Raw genomic sequence first — 22917 nt, 5'->3', positions numbered from 1 at the left:
GGAGCAGGGGTTTCAAACATGCGGCCCTGGGGCCAAATGCAGCCCGCCAAAGGTTCCAATCCGGCCCTTGGGATGAATTTGCAAAGTGCAAAAATTCCACAGATTCATTTTAATTCAGGTTCCACATACAGACCAATATGATCTGAAGTAAAATATCCTACAAAAAAATAATGACTCCATATTTTCTTCTCAGTTTGATGTGAAGAAAATATTACATTATGTCTATAAATAATGTCAACTTCAAATTTTTGTCTTTGTTTTACTACAAAAAGACCCATCAAATTATGAAAATATTTACATTTACAAACTATCCTGCAACAATAAAATGTGAATAACCTGAACAAATATGAACAACCTGAAATTTCTAAAGAAAATTAAGCACAGTTTTAACAGTTTTCTGCCTGTTACTGAGTGTTTAGTGTCTTTGTAGATCCAATCCATAATGCACATGTAGAAATGATAAGTTGAGGCAGAATATTGTTAATATTGCACTTATTTTTCTTAAGAAATTTCAGTTTTTTCAGGTTATTCACATCTTTTTTTGTCTGGATAGTTTATAAAGTAAGTATTTTCATAATTTAATGGGTTTTTTTTTACACTAAAACAAAGGCTAAAATTTGGAGTTGTCATTATTTATAGGTTATTTTGCTATGATTTTACTGGTCCGGCCCACTGGAGATCAAATCGGGCTGAATGTGGCCCCTGAAAGAAAATGAGTTTGAGACCCATGCTCTGGAGGATTAAGTTTGGAAAATGAATGAATAAAGGATACAGATTAGAGAATGACCAAACAATGGAGCTCTCGGAAACCACTTTATATATATTGAATTTGTCTCAGTCACTGTTTCTAATACATGTATTTAATATTTCAACAATAGTCAGTTAAGTGGAACTAGTTCCTTTACAACATTGACTGGAAGATCTAACCTTTGTGTTCATTTATCTGAGAAACTCCAGTTAATACAAAAACAGAATAGGCACGAAGAGCTTCTGAAATATGGTGTATATTGTTAGAGATAATTTAATTCCAGAGGTAAAATTGATTGTCCTATTGGTTTTGATGCCACATCGTGGTGGACATGTTATGTTCTGACGATATCCTGGTCCTTTAGGTGAAACCAGATCTGCTTTCAGTCACAGTTCAGAGGCTGATGAATATGGACGTTGAGAGATTTACCAACAGTTAACAGATGTGATGCCATTAACCGGAGACAGAATATGTTAATAGAGCAGAAAACTGACCAATGAAAGAGCAATCAGAGCAGCGGGTCCCAGTAAGTAGACCAGTCAGAGTAAAGCATCCCAGCAAATGGACCAATCAGGGCAGAGCTATCCATATAACAGACCAATCAGAGCAGAGCGATCCAGATAATGGGGAACATCCCTCTGGTCAATCCATTCTTACACCGACTGTAAATAAATGAGTCAGCTGGAATGAACCAATCGGTATTGATCAGATTGGCATGCAATTTGAGAGATTATGTGTTGATCTGTGATTGGCTGATGACACTGTGGTGGAATGATTTGACCAATCATTAAATATTTTACTTCACTAAAGCTGAGACGTGAATCTGGTCACGATGGTGTTTGATGGATTTTCTAATCAATAAACCAATTAAATGATGAACAGGTGATGATAAAGTTTCCTGGATCGCCGGCCACTGCCCAGGACCCAGTGGAAAACAGAGGTGGTATCATATTTTAAAGATTTTCTAACAAAGCAGACCATTGTCAAACTGAAATAAACCAGGAGCTCACCAGGAAAAGAGTAGTTTCACATCAAGCTCAGATTCTTCTATGAAATGTGGATGAAAATGTGTAAAAACCAGTTGTTCAGAACAGTTCAGAAATGCCGAGTTTGATCAGTGACCAGAGTTTATACGGGTGCTTGAAATCCTTAAAAATGCTTGAATTTCAGTGTTGTTTTCAAGGTCTGAAAAGTGCTTGAATTTTAGTTTAAGTGCTTGAAAGTGCTTGCAATTATAACTCTGATGTGATTTTTTAATTTATTTTTTTTTATTTTTGGTATTATTAACTCTGCCAGGTCAGATGCTGAGCCAAAGCGACTTACAGAGAGGTGATACATTATGAAAAATAAAACTTTATATCATATGTGTGATAAAGTGCTGTGCTGGAAAAATGTGAAAATGACCTTTTAAAAGTGCTTGAATTTGACCTTGAAAAATGTGTACAAACCCCGAGTGACGACCTCTCCATTTTTCATTAAATTATGTATGTCTGATGTTTGTAGGGTTTTCGTTCACAGGTTTGCCTCTTAATGAAATACAGCTTTGGATATAAACGGTGTTCCCAAACCAGATATATGGATGAATTATGTCAAAAATACACAGATAATGTTCCAACATCGTACATAACTGTTCTATCCAGGTGATGATGATGCCCTCCTACGGTCTGGTTTGGATTAGACACAAAAACAAAGTGGTTCTGGTTGGAAAAAGATCAGGATTAGGACTAAAAGAAGAAAGAAAGAAAATAATAAAAATTGTAAAAGTAAATATGGCATAAACACTAATAGGTCCAGTACCTCATCCTTCTAAGGTTCGACCATATTTAACAAACTCACTTTGCATTTATCCAGACATGTCCATGGTTTGTAGTTATCGGCTGATTTTAAGCCACACTGATCCAACCTGAGGTCCTGGACCCCCTTATAGGGTCTCAGATGATCACAGGGGGTCCACAGGCTTATTCTGGAGATGATGGGGTTTTCCAGATAGAGGTGGTTTTGTTGTTTTGGGTTCATGTCATGAGAGACGTGAAAGTGAGTTTGATGTTTGTTCATCAGACGGACTCATGAACACCCCAACCTCAGCTGTTCTTATCCCTCTGTTGGATCCACATGAACTCTTTCCTACACCTGGTTTATAGGGACCTGGTCTCATTAAACCCATTACCTCTGTGAGTCACTATTCTCTTAACTCCTCCCTCTCCTACAGAGTCGCCCCGCCTCTCCACTGCCTCCATCAGCAGCAATGAGCGTGCTCCATCCGCCACGCCGTCCGACACCTCCGACCGCCCCGTGAGCCTGGTCTCCACCCTGTCCTCAGGGTCCGGATCCTCCAGAGACGACCACCCTACCCCACCTCCATCCCGATCCTCCGACCCGGACATCGCCCTCCACCTGAGCCCCCAGGAAGGTGCTGCGGAGGACCAGCAGCCCTGGACACGCCCACAGCAACCTGACAGGAAGGGGCGGAGCGTCAAGGAGTCGACGCCAAACCGAGGTGCAAGTCGTCGACAGACTGGTCCATTTGGAACCAAAATCATGGCGCCGAACCCACAGCTGACCTACCTGGACCGGGTTGTCATGGAGATAATTGAGACCGAAAGGATGTATGTCAGAGACCTGCGCATGATTGTAGAGGTGGGTAATGGATGGTGAGGGGGCGGAACATAGACAGGAAGTGGAAAGATAATAACTACAGATACAGACACAGAGTTAACTGGACTGTGTGACTAAACCAGTAAAATATCCCATCAGGCTTTTATCTTTGAAAAATTTTGGTTTTTACTTTTATTCAGATGAACAGAGCAGTTTTAAATCAGTCGTAATTTGATTTTAGTTTTAGGTTTTTGGGTTTAAAGGTAATGTTTTCATCTCTAAGAATCTGAAATTGTTTGGATTAAAGATTAATGACATCAGATATGATTTACAAATCTGCTGCTAATGGCCTTATATAAAGCCAGTGTGGTCATGTTCATGAACTAAAGTGGATCATGGTGAACAGGAAGTGGTTGGAAACGAACACTCTCTGGATCCGACTGGACCAGAACCTTGTCATATGAGCTGTGGTCATATTTTTATTTATTTGTTTATTTATTTACAATAATTACATATAATTCAACCTACTGATATCTCAAAGGAGTGATATTTTGCTTTTTTTTTTTTAGATGGAATTATGCATTTTAAAACATTTCCCTGTGGTCTACATAAACTGTAAATGCTATGCTTGGGTCTGAATTCTTCATTAATTCAACTCCACAGGTCCATCTTCAACCCTATTTCTGAGTAATGACACCAGAAAGGTCGTTTTGAGTGCTGGCCCTTTAAATGCATGACCCCACCCCCTCTAGGTTGTTGACTGTGCGTTCTGTCCCGTTCAGCCACTTGTGTTTGTTAATACAACCAAAAACTGAACATTTTAAGTAATCAGCTCGAAGTTTGGACATATTTTCAGTATGGACTACAACCGCTGCTGCTGACAAACAGTTATGGTGTACTCAGAGAAATGTTCATCAGAAGTCTTGACCTTATATCTGCAAATGTCATGACGTAACTAGTTATAAAATGTAACAAATTAAGAAGGAATTGAAACGGGTTGTAGAAGTCCACTCGATTTTTGCCGGAATGAAGATAAAGATAGCTTTGCAACACCTGGAGGGTTCAAATTCAAACTTTATGAACTGTTAGGGTCCAAATACACAAAAAAATGTACCAAAGACTAATAAAAGTGGGTTTAGCAAAACATGACCCCTTTAATCATCAGACCATCAGACTTCATAACTGTTTAATTTAAAGTTGTCTGCCCCCTACTGGAGACAAAGGGAAATACAACTAATCAAACCACGCTAACGAAACGAGTGTGTGTTCACATGAACCTAGTAAAGTTATACTTTCCATATACAGTTATAATTGAGAGTATGATGTCCTAATGGGTTGTTTCTGTCATGTTCATTGTTTGTGAACCCGGTGTTTGAGCCTGGGGACAAACTGACCATGATTCCTCTGGACAATCTATAATTAACTCCTTAAGACGTCTTGCAGTGACGGGATTAAAGCCTTATGTAACAGGAGGACAGTCAGAGATAAAGCAGCACCGACCTCCACATAACAACACTACACACACCAGGACAACAACACAACACACAGATCATAACCGAATAATACAGCAATGATGATAATTAAGTTTATTCATTCAGCTCCTTAATTAAGATGGCAACATGTTTCTTAGGAAAAAAAACGAAACTAACAGCAGAGTATACAGATTAAGCGTCAGTGGATGAAATGAAGTTCAAATTGTAAAAAGGTTAAACTTCCTATAAAAGAAAAGGATTTATGATCAATGTTACTGATAATGTTAAATTAATCAACCTAATTTTGATTTATTCTCAGGCTTTTACAGCATTAAATCAAAATGAATAAAATATGCTTTTCATTTATAAATATCTTAATAAGCTTATAATTGTATCAAATCAGTTATTCATTCGTCTCTGAAATAAGTTGAAAATGGTTCAAGTATCTTTCTAAGCTGAACACAGTCTGGTGTCGTCTGAATGTAAAAAAACTTACTGTAACATTTCATTTGACTTAGTTTTCCTTGAATCGGGTCAGATTTCCAAACGACTAGAGATGGAATCCTCTATGAAAATAAGAACAGCTCAGACTTATAGAATGAAACTGAGATAAAAAATGAAAGCCGTCACTGTGACAAAGTGATGGCATCAGCTCCTCTACGATCGATGTGACTTCGATTTTCACCAGACGGCATTTGACGTACAGATATAGTTTTGTGGCTCCAGACACACGTTTTATTTCTCGTTAAAGGTTGACAGTGACATGCTTTTCTTCCTGTTTTCTTGGTGTTTTTCCTGAAGGACTATCTGGCCCACATCATTGACCAGGGTGACCTGTCCATCCGACCGGAGCAGGTCTGCGCTCTGTTCGGGAACATCGAGGACATCTACGAGTTCAACAGGTTCAACACTAATTAACTCATACATTGTTCATACATTATTATTAGTAAAGATGTTATTCATTATGGATCAGTATGTCATGGTAAGACTTAAGAAGAATTAAGAAAAGACGGTTTCAGATCTATTTAGATATGTTTTATCATTGTGAATTTATTTGTCAATCTTCCAACATACAATCTCAAGTCCAAAAAAAAGTTAGGACACTGTAAAATGTAAATAAAAACATAATGCAATGATCAAGTGCCATAAGCCCATATTTTATTCACATCAGAACATAGAAGGTATGATGCTTGTATCTATGTTCTGATGTGACATGCTGCTGTCATTACCATATGACCATTACCTTACCTTATTACCTTATTTTTGTCTTAAAATGGGACATTTTCTTAGTGCAAACATTTATTTTAAGATGTTCATGTGAATTGCAAATCATTACATTCTGCTTTTAATGTACATTTTACAGTGTTCCAACTTTTTTTGGAATTGTGATGTACTGTTTTGACATGTTTTCAACCCAAAGAATGGTCTCAAAGAACATTTAATAACTGGAAAAAAAAAAAAGGTTAAATGATACTTAAAACCTCTTGATTAATTCATATTTCATGATATAAGTTATGAGAAAAAACATTAATTAGACCATTTTTCTCTTCATGAAACAGCTGAAATATATAATTAACATTTTTATTACATATTTACTAATATTACTGACAAAAGTAACTAACAGGAAATCCTTAAAAGTCATTTAATACTTATTAGTGTTAACTGTTAATACTTATTAATGCATGAAGTAATGCTATTGTAATACCATATTAAAGTGTTAAAGCCAGTGTCTGAATATTATGATTCAGTTCAGCAGGTGAATATTTCATCTATCTTATCAAAAACACTGGAACATAAAAATGCAACCATGTAGTGTAAAGTAAAATTGCCAAAGCCCCACCTGCTGGTCATATGCTGATATTACACCCACTTTCGACCCTGTTCAGCTCATTCATTTGCGTTTAATGCTTCATTTCAACATAAAATCCTCAGTGAGAGTTGGAGGTTCCATTTTATTCATGTATTTTTTTATAATTATTAGTTATTTATTTACTCTAATCACCAAATAAAATGAACTCCATAGTTTTAGCATGTTGGATGGCATCTGTTTTTATAAGCTGTGGCGATATTAAGCGCTTGTGTCTGTTGAGACTGACATTGTCGTCATGGTGACATTGTTTCCTGTTGGCAGCGAGCTGCTCCAGACTCTGGATCTGTGCGACAACGACCCGGTTGCCGTTGCCAGGTGTTTTGTCATGAAGGTGAGAGATGCCACACAACAGTCAGTCAGAGTTTATTGTTATCAGTGACTAGTGTTCTATGTTTATGTTGACGTTTGTGTCTTTTCAGAGCGAGTACTTTGAAATCTACACTCAGTACTGCACCAACTACCCAAAGTAAGTTCATTTACATGAACAAACCAAGTACAGTCTGACAGGAACCATCAACAAATTCACTATTACTTAGTTCTTTATTTTAATCTGGTTTCATCTTGCACTATTTCTTCTTCTTGGTCTGATTCAATCAAGTCCATTTCAGCCCAAATCAGACTCCAGTGTCTCTTTTTAATGCAATACGATCAGACTCTGTTTGTCTTTCAGTCTAGTTGACTCCAGTTGTTCGTGGTCAACTCAGACTCTATTTTTCTTTTTTCATTCCAGTTTACTTGGACTCAGATTCCAGATTTTTTTTTTTTTTTTTTTTTTAGCCCAGTTGATTGAGACTCCAGTTCCATCTTTTAGTCCAGTTAAATCAGACACTGGTTCATCCTGCTTTTTTGATTGAATTTGACTTTTTTTCTCTCTCTTTCTTTTGTTGTAGTTAAATTATACTCTATTTTTTCAAGTGAAATCTGATCCTAGTTCCTCTTTTCTGTCCAGTTGAATTGCAGTCTAGTTCTTCTTTTTGGACTGGGAGGAACTGGATTCCAGCTGCTCATTTTAGTCCAGTTAAATCAGACTCTAGATGCTCTTTTCAGTCCTCATTTTCCGGTATAAATGCAGCTGATAGAGTGCAGTTTAACTTTTTATGTTATTTTTTTAGTATCATTTTTTTTTTACCGTTTTAAGACTACCTTTATAACAGGCATTATAACATGTTTTCTTTGCAATGAAAGTGTCAGAAAATGGCTTTTTTGCCAATTCTTTTGCACCTTTGTTTTCAGGACTTAACTTTCAATATCTGGCCATTGATTATTATTATTGTAAATAATAAATGCTTAAAACAGTGTGTTTTAATTAAAAAGAAAAAAAAACGGACTTGAAGTTTTTAGCATATTTATTATGAGAAACAACGGTAAATGTCCATAATAAAACTTTTTGAGATTGCAAAAACAAACATTCAACATCTGTTCAAACATGCTTTTTGGTCTTGAACATCCAATATCCATATTATGGCTTCATATTTTTTGTTATTTCCAGGTGTTTTTTAGCCTGTAATGGAAGTCTCTGAAACATTTCCTTTCTACTTGTAACAGAGTCCCACATTGCTGCCATAAAGTGTTATATAGTGTCGGAAGGCTCAGGATCCCAGCTTTCCAATGCCATTTGAATTTCCTGGATCAGGAGTTACAGTAATTTGCATACTGTAAAGTGCAAAATGCAGCGCTGGAGAGACTGCAGTTGTTAAAGGGTTAATGTGACTCATCTCGTATCTAACAGTTGGTGTGCCCAAAAAAGCTTTATGGAAATCTAAATCATTAGAAATCATAATTATTATTATTATTAAAACCAGTTTTCTGTTTCAGTTCGGTTGCTGCATTGACCGAGTGCATGAGGAATAAATCTCTGGCGAAGTTTTTTCGGGATCGTCAGGCGTCGCTGAAGCGTTCGCTGCCTCTTGGTTCATACCTGCTCAAACCCGTTCAGAGGATCCTCAAATACCACCTGCTGCTACAGGTACGACTCACCTGAACCCTGACAGACCTGGAATTACCACAACCAAACCTCCCATTCCCTCACTTTATCTGCTCACTACATATGATACAGTATCGTCTGTATACAGTCAGATATTGGTAGTTTGACTGTAGAGTCACATGATGATGATGATGATGATGATGATGATGATGTTGATGTTCAGGAGATCGCAAAGCACTTTGACCCGGAGGAGGAGGGTTATGAGGTGGTGGAGGAGGCCATCTACACCATGACAGGAGTGGCCTGGTACATCAACGACATGAAGAGGAAACATGAACACGCCGTCAGACTGCAGGTCGGTAACACAAACACACACAGTGAAACACATTTAGGGGCTGTCCACATGGAGGTGAGTTCAGGAGCAGTGAGGGTTTTTTATTCACTCAGAACTGGTGTTTTGTAAGCTTGAATATGCTAATTTTTGAAACCAGGTCACAGTGTGAACAAATTTCAAAATGCTACCTTTGCATTATCGTGTTTACAACCCATACGCCACAATGACGCCATAGCCCCACCCTATCCTTAACCTGCACATGTTGCCATCTTCTTCTTGGTTTTGTTTTCATCGCATAAGTTTCATGTGCATGCTGTTCATCTTACTCTGTTTTTGAGAGGGAGTTAATATCAGCATCATTTATTATTATTCTTTAAAGTTTAAGGGTTTTTGTTGAGAAAACTCAAAAAACATCTTATTGCTTAACAGTTAATCCTAATCATAACAATTTTCTCCGCTGTCATAAATAAAATTTGTAAAATCTCTAACTATATCCTGTATCTGTAACTAGACGAAAACAATATAAAAATTTAACATTGATGTTAGTGTGAACTTTTCCAGCCAACTAGTGTTTTTTATGGTCCTGAAGGTATCAAAGACTTTCACTTTTCTATTTCAAAATGACCCCAATCCAAAAACATTTGTGTTCTTGAAACTAAGAAATAAGATTATACTGTATTTAGAAAGTTTTAAGGTCAAAATGTATGACACAATGCAAATATTTAGGAAAGTGGATTACCTGAGTCAATAAAGATGTTTCAGAAAATCCAAACATCTAATCCCGGTGTTCTCCATCTTGTAAAATTTCCACCATTCTGAATGTTTTGCCTGGTTCATGGGTTTTCTTCATGGGAAGGGTATAGTAAAGTGTATGTCAAATACGATGCTTGTACACAAAAATTATGATGATTGAGTGATGCTTCCTGTCTGACCTTGTGTTTTCTGCAGGAGGTCCAGTCTCTGCTGCTGCACTGGAAAGGTCCGGACCTCACCACGTACGGGGAGCTGGTTCTGGAGGGAACGTTCAAGGTCCACCGGGCCAAAAACGAAAGGACGCTGTTCCTGTTCGAGCGCATGCTGCTGATCACCAAACGCAGAGGAGAGCACTACGTTTACAAGGCGCACATCTCTGTAAGGACGGAAACACCCCGAGTCTGAGCTTCATTGCTGTTGTCATGGCGATGTCAGACTGATGCTGTTGGTGTTTGTTTCAGTGCTCCACCCTGATGTTGATTGAAAGTGCCAAAGACTCTCTGAGCTTCAGTGTCACCCACTACAAACACCCCAAACAGCCTCATACAGTCCAGGTGAGAGCGAACCACACCTTAAATTCTTACACTGTTGTGTCGGTGTTGCCACAGTAATGCTACCTGATCCTTGTAGCAATATGCACGTTATACATCCACAAAACCAGAAGAACATTAGCTAAAGTCTGCTACAAAGAGTCCAGCATAGATTGCAGATTACTTTATCGTCATTTGACAGCACAGTGTACATACAGCACAAAGTACATCAAACGAGATTTCAATCGATGATTAGGGACATCGGGCCGCCGCAACTGGTGCGCCACCACTGAACCCTTTTCTTTAAAATTTGCAGTGAAGAACACAAGATAATGCAAAGCACAAATATAAGACATCATACAGTTTTCACACAGTACACGTGGACACATGCTGGAATTTTTTCATGGATTTGAAAGGAATTCAGGGGATAGGGTGAAAAAAAACCCCAAAAAAACAGGTTGACAGCAGATGAGATTTGGGGTTGGGGCAAAGGAGAAATGTGTGTGTGTGTGTTGCGTATTTGTCTTTGGAATGTGTGAAAAGATAAGAGACAACAGTGGGTCAATCTGTCCCTCAGTTGTTTCAGTCTTATCAGTTCACTCCTACTGTTGTCTTGATCCAGAATAATTTAATAAGACAAGACCAATATGGGAAACTTTGCACCTCTAAGCTAACATTTAACAGATGCAACAGTACAAGTATTATGCTGCCTTCACGTGCTATGGTAAATACTAATTACAAACTCGAAAACTGCACACTAACACCCCCCCCCCCACATTATATTTTCCACTGGACAACTAGGAATATTTTGCCAAGATGAAGTAACCTTTGAACTTTTCAACATGAAGAGCAATGAGGGATTAATTGCAAATAATAAACAGGTCATTTATTAACGTTCTGTTGCTGTTCACTGATGATTTTGCACATTTATAGCATACACAATGTGCAAAGGAAAATTCCCCCAAAAATGTAGCAGATAAATTAACACATCCAAAACTGTTTAACCCAAGTAGCAGGTCACAATAAATGGTGTCAGTCATTTTTCATTTCACTATGACAACAAAAGCACTTGAACACAACATCTTTAATTTTGAACTGACAAGTGGAAAGGATCATCTTTCCAGCAGCACATGAATGCAGCATTATTTCTCTACTGCTAAATTCACTGGATGAGCTGAAGAGCAAAAATGAAGGTTGCATTATGAAGCGATGGTTATGAATTTTGTTGTACTTTTATTTCCTGATTTTAACTTGGTTTTATGTGAATGAAGCTTCTATCGGCTCATCCATTGTTTTGTGTTACACTGAAATGATTCCCACTAGAAACTAATGGCCCGGGTTTAACAGGTTAACCAACATCATTCATCTACACATGTAATGAGCTGCTCTGTAAACTGGTCTGGTCGTCGTCCTGGTCATCATTAATGTTAACGACTTGACATGTTAAAGGATCAAATGACCAAAGAACCTGACTGGAACCATTCATTATGTTTCAGGCGAAGACGGTGGAGGAGAAGAAGCTGTGGGCTCATCACATCAAACGCATCATTCTGGAAAACCACCATGCCATCATCCCACAGAAGGTCACACACCAGTAAAACCAGCTTAGAAACCAGTAAAACAGGACTCTATGCCTGTAGCACATGTACCTGCGTCTTCTTACACTGTCTGTGATTGTGTTTCAGGCCAAAGAGGCCATTTTAGAGATGGATTCAATATGTGAGTAAAGGATGTCCAAACACTTTACAAAACCCTCACTTAGTCACTGGGTTTGATGCGTTTGTGTTGTTTCATGTTTGTTTTTATGTTTCAGACCCTCCCAGGTATCGATACAGTCCTGAACGGCTAAAAAAAGCTCTGTCCACTCAGTCTGATGAGTTTCCCCGCGATGGTCGTCAGGGGCGACGGCAGTCAGGTACGAGCATGACATCACGTCATCATCTGGTTAATAGATGGTGTTGAAAGAAAACTGGTAACAAGAAATAAAAATACAAAGACTTCAAACCTTTAACCACTAGTTGACACAAGAGTTAAATGTTCTGTTTTTATTGATTCTTTGTACTTTTTACTTACTGGACATCACAAATCTGCAACATCATTCTAGCAAGATACGAAAAAATTAATTTATTGAAATATGACCTATGTTTAAATGACATATTCAGTTTATGTAATAATCATCTTCCTCCTTTTCTTCCTCCGTCAGAACCAACCAAGCAGATCCTGAAGAACACCAAAGGTAAACACAGTCCACCTTAAATCTGATCATTTCACAGATTATCAGTCTGCTTTTAGATCAGTTTGACTTTACTCTTCTGTCTTCACTTTGGTACATTTAATGACAGATAAACATTAGTGTTTTCATAATTATTTAACTGGCATTAGAGCTCAGTAATTCCTTAAAAAAAAATCGAAGATCTTACATTTAGAGACGTCTTTGAACATACCACAATGTGCAAAGTAAAATTTGACTTCTTAAAATATGAAAGAAGTACAACTTGTAAATAAAGAGAATATTTGACAGAAAATACAGAAGTAAAATAACATAATTTTTCCTTTTGTACTGTACAATGACTAATCATAAGTCTTTAATTTTTTTTGTTGAATTTTGACACTGGAATTGTTTAACTGAACATTTTTCTGTTTGCTCTTTTGCTGATTCTGATGCTGAACTCACAGTCGTGCTAAAGGTAAGAAACTGGATTCAATTTTTTTTTTTTAAATTCTGTTGGATTTGTTGCATGTTTTCAAAAGAGGATTTTAAATGAAAATCCTCAACAGGAATAGGTTTCACTCTTTTACTGTCAGGTTGTTGTGTTTTGTTGGGTGATTCTCGTGAGTGTGGTTTATAAACTTCAGAATTAGGATCTAAACTCACTGTTTAACACCTTCAGTTTTTCCATTTCAAACCTTATTTATTTAATTTTTGGGACAGGTGAAGTTAATTTGTTATGATTACGATGTTTTTCAAAGCATTCATCTTGTGTCTTTTGCCTCATTTGTTTAGTTGGAAGTGACGTAAAAGATGCATCAAGATGGGTTTTTTTTTTTGCGTCTCTGAAGTCATTTTTATTATGTGTTTTGTCATCCTTTGCACCAGAAGTTTCTCCTTTTTGACTTAAGAGCCGTCAAAATTCACTGTTTAAAGTCTTTAAATTATCGTCATGCGTTTTCCCCGTGGACTCGACTAGTTGTAAATCATCACAAACCAGAGGGTGTGATGTTGTGCAGCATTCAGACAGTGAGGGGGTGTTAGCCGCGGAGGGGGAGGGACGGCCGGACCGTTCCACAGCTGAGAAAGAGGATCAGGAGGGTGGGGGATTTCAGCAGGCGGAGGACAGTGAGCCGGACAGCGACATTCTGCTGGAGGACGACCAGGTGGCCGACTTTGTGAGCTCCGTACTGGCCGCCATTTCCTGTTGGCACGACCGGGCCCAGGCTCTGCTGTCCACTGGGGTTACCATGGTGATGGTGAGGACAGTGTGATGGATAACGGCGCTCCCCACTCAGCGATAACATCCATCAGCTGCTGACTAACAAACGCCGACTGAAAGAGACGTCAAGTTGATTTGACTACATCAGGTTCCCATGTGAGAACCAAAAGGAACCACATGTACAAAACAGCCTGATGAACCACCGTAACATCCACACTTTACTGACTCCATCAAAACACTGAAGGGAAACTGTCCACAACTGTTTGAAAATTAAATGTAAAAAATACCACATCGCAGGTAAAACTGAGTGAACTGACCCGTCTAATAGCTTCGAGTGACGGCTTTTGCATTAAAGCAGATGGAACAGTTTCACTAAAGTACATTAACCTTGTAACAGAGTGTTTTCATTGTTTTTTTCCACTATAGTTTGCGTGATGTTTTAAACACTTTGTTTTTTGTGTTTTCTGAAGGAGGACGACAGTGGCAGTGTCTCAAATGGCTGTAACCAGGATGACAAGCAACTTCCTGAAGGGGAGGAGCCAAAAGTCCATGAACCAACATGTGACCAGGTACAGAACTGGGTGTAGATTTACAGGTTATACATTTCCTTTTCTTTATTTTTCATCAGTGAGCCTGTTTACATGCACAACAAAAGTGATCATTATCTGACTCCTGGAGTTATCAGATTATTCAGTGATCATGTAAACAGCATAATCTGATGTTTTATCAGATACCAATAGTAATCTGATTATGAGAATTTGGATTAACACACCTAGACTTATAACGGTTAATCTGATTTAACCTCATCTTTTACTCCTGTGTATGTGTGTTTAAAAAAATAATTAAATCATAGGGAAGGGTGACCATGTGAACAGCAGACGATAATAGAAGGTTTGAGTATCATTGCTATCTACATTCTCCGAAAGACATTGAATGAACTGAAGCCTCTAAACCATTTTTCCGTTTTTCCATTATCATATGTCTGAAACATGTAAATTCATCAGATTGTTTGTTACTGTTTGTGATTACTCCCAGTTATCAGATTTTTATGGTCATGCAAACAGGCTCACTGTCTTCTACTGTGTCTTAGTTTTGACTAGAGTTTAGAACCTCTGGAATAAAAGACCAGAATAGACATAACAAATACTGACTCCATCCAATGACTTCAATGTAGGGCTGCACGATTTTGGCAAAAAATAAAATCCCAATTTTTTTTCCCTCCAAAAACTTGATTTTCGATTTCGATTTTTGGGTAAAACTACAACAGACCATCTCAAATCTGTGATGGTATCACGTGATGGGCCCACAGAAGTTTTTTTTTTTTTTTTCCATTAAATCTTTATTGAATGAAGTAGAGTATACAAACAGTGTATACAACAAGAAAATAACATCACAAGTTTGCCAGGGGGAATACACTACAATACAATATCCAAAACAGAGCAAATACTGATGGTTTTTAGAGCCTTTTTGTTTCCATATTTATCTAACAACTTTAAATAAAGTTCAACATCTTTCAAAAAATAAATATTTGGTTTTGTTACAGAACTTACATTTGTGAATGAAAAATTTAGCAACTAAGAGAAATAAATTAATTGTAATTTTTTTTTTTTTTTATTTGGTATCTGGGCCCACAAAAGTGATACCACTGTAAGACAGGCATCAGTCATGCGTGCGTGGACCACATAATATGAGCGATCCCCATGCGGTTATATTTAAATTGGGGGATCCATGCATGGAAGAGACCGACCCAGGACACACTGGAGGGATTCTATCCCTGGAGCTGGTGGATGTGTCTGGGCAGGGGGCTGTCTGGGCTCCTCTGCTGAGGCTGCTGACCCCGCGACCCGGACCCGGATTGGAAGAAGACAGTACAGTACGGATCCGGGACAACGTAAGATGAGTGATCCACATGCAGCTATATTTGAATTGTGGGATCCGTGCGTGAAACCACAGCTTAAATTGGTATCACTACTGTGGGTTCATGAACAGATTTAAAGTCCAGTCATTACACGGACTTCTGTGACAGACCGCTGTCACAGACGGCAGGAAGAGTCTACGGTAGCCCGCGGGTGCGTGGCCCAGAGGCACGACAGAGATGAAATCAATTTGACAATTTCCCTTTTTTTAAAATCGTCTTAATTAAAAAATCCAATTTCGATTTAAAATCAATTAATCGTGCAGCCCTACTTCAATGCTTTTAATGCTCATTGTAGGACAGGAGAAATCTACAGTTTTCCCACTAGGTGTCACGAAATATCACACACTCAACTTTAAATTTGAAGATTCTGCACAACCACTTAAACAGTGACTTCTTCTTATTTTGTAATTATGTGTGTTTTTTTTTTTTCCTAAGCCTTCCACAGATCAACTTTCACAAGAGAAGACGTCTGAACCACTAGAAAAACCTGAACCAGAACCTTCCTCAGAACCAGACAGTTTGCCTGTAACGCCTCCCAGGGTCTCACAGTCTCCTCCTGAGTTGGAACAGAAAGCTGAAGGGGATTCAGAGCCTCCAGGGGAGCCGTCCTCTGCAACTCCTGATTCAGATTCAAAGACTCTGAGCAGCGGGGAATCCTCCGATGATGATGACGACAAGGAGGAGGCGGAGACCGAGGCTGAAAACGCCAGTATCCTTCCATCTTCAGTCCTGGACAAAGCCAGTGCCATCGCTCAGCACTTCACCAACAGCATCAAACGAGGCAGTCTGGCCCAGGATGATGCCCGCTCGCCGGGCTGTACTTCACCGCGGTTACCAAGCAGGACTGGCAGCACCCTGAGCCTCAGCGCTGACCCTCCCGACCGGACGTCAAGACTCAACAGCATCTGCTCTGACCCCATTGAGAGCTTTGGATCCACAGACCTGACCCTGCTGTCTCCGAGGGACGAAGGTCTTTTTGATGCCGACCGAGGCATTCGACGGAGACGAGACTCCACGCTCTCAAAGCAAGACCAGCTGCTCATTGGCAAAATCAAGAGTTACTATGAATCCGCTGGGAGCCAGGACGCTACCTTCAGCCTCCAGCGAAGGGAGAGCCTGACCTACATCCCAACCGGGCTGGTGAGGAGTTCCGTCAGCCGCTTGAACAGCATCCCCAAAGACGAAACCGTCCCAAACAACGCCCCCTCATCCACCACATCCTCCAGTCTGGATTCCTGCTCAGATACCAGGAGTCACATGGTCTACAGCACTTCTCAGGACTCTTTAAAATCTCAACAAAGCATCACAGAACCAGAAGATTCAGGTCCAGGAGGTGATCAGTCCAGATCTGAGAATCTAGCAGAGGATGATGAGTTCAGACCTTCTTCTGAAATGATCAAGATCTGGCAGACAATGGAACGAGAGATGACCCAACCACAAAGTGAAGACAGAGGTCGTGAACAGCCTCGTGAAGCTTCAAGTCTCACCAGAACAATTGGCGTCGATTGTAAAACTCCAGACAATGGCAGTGTGTTCGATCTCAGCGACATCACAGAGGAATCGCCCACTCCTTCACCCCCAAAGCCCAAATCCTCCAGCGTGAATCGGACAGGAAGCCTGAAGGATGCTCTAAAAGCGTTCGGACAGGAGTCCGTTCTCAGGGCGCCACTTCCTCGGGTCGCTCAGCTGAAGGCGGAGGCAGAGGGACAAAGACCCGTAGAGGACTCAGAGCAAGGGGATGAAGTCGACAAGGCCAAGAGCAAAGTCCTCCATCTGGCCCGTCAGTACAGCCAACGGATCAAAACCACCAAACCTGTGGTCCGGCAGCGGAGTCAGGGCATCCTGGTCCGGAAGAAGAGCCTGCCCTGTGTAGTGGAGGAGAAGGACAGTTCAGGTGAGTCCTCCAGCTTGCAAACTTTAACCCCTTTTCCACCACAGGAGCTTTACCTTTACCATGGTGCATTTCCACCAAAATTATCCAGTTAAAAAACAACTTCCCATCAACACCAATCTTTCCCTTAAAAAAATGTCCTAGTGGGGGGGCAGAAGTTTTCAGATTCCCCAGTATTCTTAAGGGGCGGGGCTGTGTGCTGAACAACACTGACTGGTGGAACACACTTGCAGCATTCACCTAATGTTTAAGCCAGTGTGAGGCTGCAAACTTGTTTCTTACCCCTCGGCCAACTCTGTATTGTTCCATTTCTACTACCTTCACTTTGTGTTTTGATCATTTGAAAAGCAGCGCAAAAGAAGAGAAGCTACAAGACATAGATGGACAATGAGGTCCATTTGTTGAATATGATCTTTTGAGTGTTTAAAATTACTCTTTTTGTCAAATATGCTCAAAAGAACCTGTACCTTGAATGTTTTTTCAGAATACACTCAAATGAAATTCAGCAGGACTTTGAATTGGTAACTGGAAATGACAAAATATTATGATTCTTCAACTTCTGAAGCTTTGGATAGAAATTATGGAGTTTCAGGGGTAAGATGTTTAATACTATGGGAAAAATTAATAACATGAGGATTATAATGAAATTAAGAAGCCATGTACAGTTAAGTGATGTACTGAAACTGTCAATACCAGCCTTCATGTAATAGACATTTTGTCACAAGCTTTAATGTATTTAAATATTTTTAGGTTTTGTTTTCTTTTATTTTGTTAGAGATAAATATGCTCTACTCTAATAAATATTAATAGAATGTGATGTCCTTCATCATGGTCCAATCAGCCTCTGAAACTTTAAAACCATCTGACTTTTACTGTTTTATTCATCTTAAATCCTAAATTAAAACATCATCTCCAGTGAAGAGGCATGGATCAGTCTGGTCCACAGTTTAAAGATCTGTGTTGCTTTTCAGGTAAACCCAGTCTGACTCTGCCTCCTCATCGCGCAACGGCCTCTCTGCCTCCGAATCCTGTAGACCAGGTTTCATCAAGGGGCCCCGGGCCGGTCCCCCCGAGCCACAATCGTCCCCGTAGCCCCCTCATCCCTGCCTCCACTGAGGGCTTCCACTGGCCCGACGTTCAGGAACTCCGCTCCAAATACAGTGACCAGAGAGGTCAGAAGGGCGGGGTCGGCCGGAATCGCTCCAACCTGGAGCAGGCATTAGATGGCGGGTTGAGACGACGTTCCAGCTGCTCATCCAGCCTCGTCCTCAGTGATGGAGGAGCTGCCAAGAGTCCATCACTGAGTCCTGACATCAGCTGTGAGGAGCGCAGGAAAAGACTACACAGAGCCAATTCTCTAGACCCTTGGCTGAGCAGAGCCCACCTCGGAGACCTGCAGAAGCTCCGGGACCAGGACTCTAGCGTCAGCTACGAGGGTTACTATGTTGCAGGTGAGGCACCGCTACCAAACGACACCGAACACAAGATCATCATCATGGAGAAGAAACCAGTCGCTGACAGAGAAGAGGAAGACGACAGCTATGTTCAGATCCGGTCACCAACCAGCAGGGAAAAGATCTCCATCATGGCCGTCATTGACCGCTGCCGGGCCTATCAGGAGTCAGACGAGTATAAACAGAGGGAGGAGCCAAAAAACAAAACAGAGCCCATGAGGCCGCAGGAACCTGAGGTCGGCGAGTCCCAGAGCATGAACGTAAACCCTGGACAGAAGAATGACGGCGGTCAGCAGAGCATCGTGAAGAACCTGAGGGAGAAGTTTCAAAGCCTCGGCTGAACAAACACAACAACAGGATTTCAGTAAAACCAGACACTGGGAGTCAGTGCTGTGGATCAGTAAATGTGTCGGGTCATTAAACCTGTCACATGAAGGTCTTGAACCTTTTTCTGTGCTTATATCATTAGATCTCTACAAGTTTTCTGTAAAGATAAACACACTGGAATATGAAGTATGGAGCCGATCTCCTGCCAAAATATAATGGTATTTTTTAAGAGTCCTGTGGTTTAAATACAAAACATTCCTATCAAACAAACTCATCTAATAACACAAATGCTATATTGGTTTGATATGTTATTGATCATTGTTGTATATTTTATGACTCATTTTTATTGGGTTGCAATTCTACGACCCTGGGGTAAAATCTAACACAATTTATAATTTTTCAAAAGTTTTGGCAGTAAATTAGCTCCATAAAGTCGATTATATTTTAACAAAAACCAAAGTTCTCGATGATATACAATTGTACATATATAGACCATTTATATAATTATATATACACTATTATTTCAAAAAGTTTTAAAAACCAAACGCCTCTTCAAAGATTCAAGTCGACAAAGAACACTACAGATGATGTTGAAAAGATGAAATGTCAAATAAATGACCTTTATTACATTCCTTGATGCATGTTGTAGATAGAGATTTAGAAATGTGTAAATATCTTTCTAAGGCTTTAAATACATATCAGTTCAGTCTGAATCTTTGTTTGTACAGAGTTTTGTTTATGTCACTGCTGAAAAAAATGATTTTAATTCAGTCAACAGGGGATCAGCCAGGACACAGTGTTGAACTTGAATAATCCACTGAACTTAATAACACTGGTCTGTGTGAAATAACCAAACCACTAAATTAGCAAGACTTACATCTTGCGGTTGAAAAGGACAACTCTGATCCACTTGATTTGTTCTTACCTTCTGCAGCAGCTTTTAACACATTCGACTCTTGTAGCACTTTGCTCAGTGACCGTGGACTGGAACCTGGACTCTGTAGACCATGTTACTAGACCTGAACCTCCTGTAAATACACAAACACACTGTAAGTCTTTCTGTAACTGTGGTCCGTGTGTGATATTCACGTGTTAATGTGGCCTCACATTTTTGTTTCACATTAAAAACACACCAACGTGAGCAGAGTCAATGTGTCCTGTACATGTTCATTTACATTTTACACAGAATTAATGTTCATCTTAACTGTAAACCAACCACGGTGACGTCGAAGGGTAAGGACCCAGCAAAGATGAAAAACACATGAAATTATGATAAAGAAAATGGCACTATCATTGGAGTAAAGTTAGATGATAATAATAAATATAAGAAAAAAAGGGTATAATAAAAAATATATTGAGAAAAGTAGAAGTTATAATGCGAGAAAAGTCAATATCAAAAGGTTACTGTTGAGTTTATGGAGTAGTTCTTGTTAATTTCACTGATTTTTAAAAAAAAAAAATTTTTTAATAGTTTTTGTTCATTTTGTGAATTTAATGCCTCTTTACTTCATTTGGATGCTCTGCTTTAAACATTAAATCCAAATGACCAAAATAAAGTTTAGTCCTTTTTTTTTGTTACGATGGTTAAGTCGTATTTAATTTTTTTGCGAGGAAAAAGTCACACTTAAAGAATAAAATCATATCGTTAGGAGAAAATAAAATTAAGAGGATAATATCACAATATTATAAGAATAAATTGAAATTATCAATAAAATAATGACAGTAAGTCAGATTATATGTAAACCCTCCATGTTACACCAGTGAATAAATTAAAAAAAATATATTTTAGGCAAAAGTGATGAGAAGTTTTAATATTTTGAGAAAAAGGTAAGAAGTTTAACCCTCTGAGGTGAATAAATCCTAAACTAAAGATGACTCGACACAGATTTTTAGAATAATTCATAAAGAAAAGGAAACAGGCACCTAGCTCTTTGTTAATTTTCCTGTCAATGAGCTCAATCTTAGTTTATATTCAATAAAGTGAGCCTAAAAAAGGTATTTGTTGTTTTAAATTCATCTTTAGGGTTAGAACATTTCACAATTTTGGAGAACATTCATCATAGAATAATAAAGTGAAAAAACGCATAATGTTAATGATGTAAAAACAAACTGAAGTGTTTTAAATGAGAACCAGCAAAATAAAAACATACATAAAAATAATTATCAGTATTAACAGTATATGTCACTTAAAGGTGCGGGAGACTTTCGTGACCAGTTTTTCATTAAATCTGTAAAACCTCAGTCATAGCCTAAGTATCATGAATCTGTAAGTCTTTCTGTGATCATTCACCTGAATCTCTTGCATTACAGTGAACAATTTCAAAGTGCCATCCACCATAAATCAAATCAATTTTTTTTTATATAGCACCAAATCATAACAAAAGTTATCTCATGACACTTTACATATAGAGCTGGTCACAACCAGACTCTAAGCCAATTTACAAAAACCCAACAGAATCCTCCAGGAGCAAACACTTGTGCCTGGTGACAGTGGTGAGGAAAAACTTCCCTTTAACAGCAGAAACCTGGAGCAGATCCAGACTCCTGCAGGATGGCCGTCTGCCTTGACCAGTTGGGGTTAAAGAGAGAGAGTAAAGGAGGAGAAAAAGAGAGAGCGATAGAGATAGAGAGAGACTGGGGGAGAAGGGGGGAAGTAGGGGGAGACACATGGATGCAGTTAATGCACAGATAACTGAACTAGAACATCTATGGAACTATAAAATAAACACTATCATAACTATATGGATAAGTGAGTGATGATGATGAAGGCAGGAGAGAGGCAGGAACACAGTAGCAGGTCCAGAGATGATCCTGGGAAAACCTGTGAGGCGATAAACAAGCCATGTGTTTACAAACGGAGCCGGGACGTAACTTGGGCATCTTTGGAATTTTGTCGCGACGTACATTGTGGGAAGCGAAGGCTCGCACCACCACCTGACAGTGGCAGTGCAACCATATGTCAAATGGATGAAGCAAACACGACGCGGAAGCAGTTGAAACGCGGAAACGGCTGGAGGAATATGCATAGAGGGAAGGGAGCTCCTGCTGTTTCCGCGTCCTGTCTGAAGCAGCTGCCGCTGCCAGGTGGCTGTGTGAGCTTCCCTTTCCCACAATGCACGTCGCGACAAAATTCCGAAGATGCCCAAGTGACCTACTGGCTTTGTTTGTAAACACATGATTTGTTTATGGTGGATGGCACTTTGAAATTGTTCACCGTAATGCAAGAGATTCAGGTGAGTAATCACAGAAAGACTTACAGATTCGTGGTACTTAGGCTATGACTGAGGTTTTACAGATTCGATGAGAAATTGGTCACGAAAGTCCCCCGCACCTTTAATTGTTGTACTAGGGATTATCATTTCGTGGCCAAAGTATGAGACAAGTAAACAGATGCGGTTTTGTGCTGAGTATTTCATATAAAACACATATTTTTCTCCAATCCTTAAATTAAAACATTAATTCAGTAAGTTTATCTTCGTATTTACAGCATTTTAATCTCCTCTCATTGTAATTATAACATTAGCGCTCTCTGGTGGCTGAGCAGTAAGACTACAATATGAGCTCCATACATGGTTATTTTAACACAAGTCTTCAACTTTGCTTTAAAATGTCCTACATAGTTTCGAACATACGACAAATTGTTCCTTGATGTGTTTCGGAGCTGAAGCTA

The 22917-nt window shown here is 39.3% G+C and overlaps 1 protein-coding gene across 2 annotated transcripts in view; it reads left to right on the top strand.

Moving 5' to 3' along the window:
• LOC115414732 (pleckstrin homology domain-containing family G member 3-like) overlaps positions 1-20393 on the top strand; it is a 37275-nt gene extending 16882 nt beyond the window's left edge. Inside the window, exons 3-19 of one of the 2 annotated variants that reach the window (XR_003934710.1) lie at positions 2958-3385; positions 5617-5717; positions 6947-7016; positions 7105-7151; positions 8501-8651; positions 8833-8964; positions 9892-10074; positions 10158-10250; positions 11723-11809; positions 11912-11945; positions 12040-12141; positions 12430-12462; positions 12903-12913; positions 14128-14226; positions 16011-17469; positions 18438-19322; positions 19364-20393. Coding sequence is in view for 1 of the 2 variants with exons in the window: in XM_030128010.1 (XP_029983870.1) it covers positions 2958-3385; positions 5617-5717; positions 6947-7016; positions 7105-7151; positions 8501-8651; positions 8833-8964; positions 9892-10074; positions 10158-10250; positions 11723-11809; positions 11912-11945; positions 12040-12141; positions 12430-12462; positions 12903-12913; positions 14128-14226; positions 16011-17469; positions 18438-19261 (3854 nt within the window). In the remaining variant the exon portion in view is untranslated. Of the gene's footprint in view, positions 1-2957; positions 3386-5616; positions 5718-6946; positions 7017-7104; positions 7152-8500; positions 8652-8832; positions 8965-9891; positions 10075-10157; positions 10251-11722; positions 11810-11911; positions 11946-12039; positions 12142-12429; positions 12463-12902; positions 12914-14127; positions 14227-16010; positions 17470-18437 lie in introns of both variants that reach the window. The other variant, XM_030128010.1, reaches the window with a different exon arrangement.
• Positions 20394-22917: the final 2524 nt, after the last annotated feature.

The sequence above is a fragment of the Sphaeramia orbicularis genome, chromosome 24 (genome assembly GCF_902148855.1).
Source record: "Sphaeramia orbicularis chromosome 24, fSphaOr1.1, whole genome shotgun sequence".
NCBI classification, from domain to species: domain Eukaryota; kingdom Metazoa; phylum Chordata; class Actinopteri; order Kurtiformes; family Apogonidae; genus Sphaeramia; species Sphaeramia orbicularis.
Note: the sequence above shows the minus strand (reverse complement) of the source record. Positions and strands in the feature narration are given on the sequence as shown.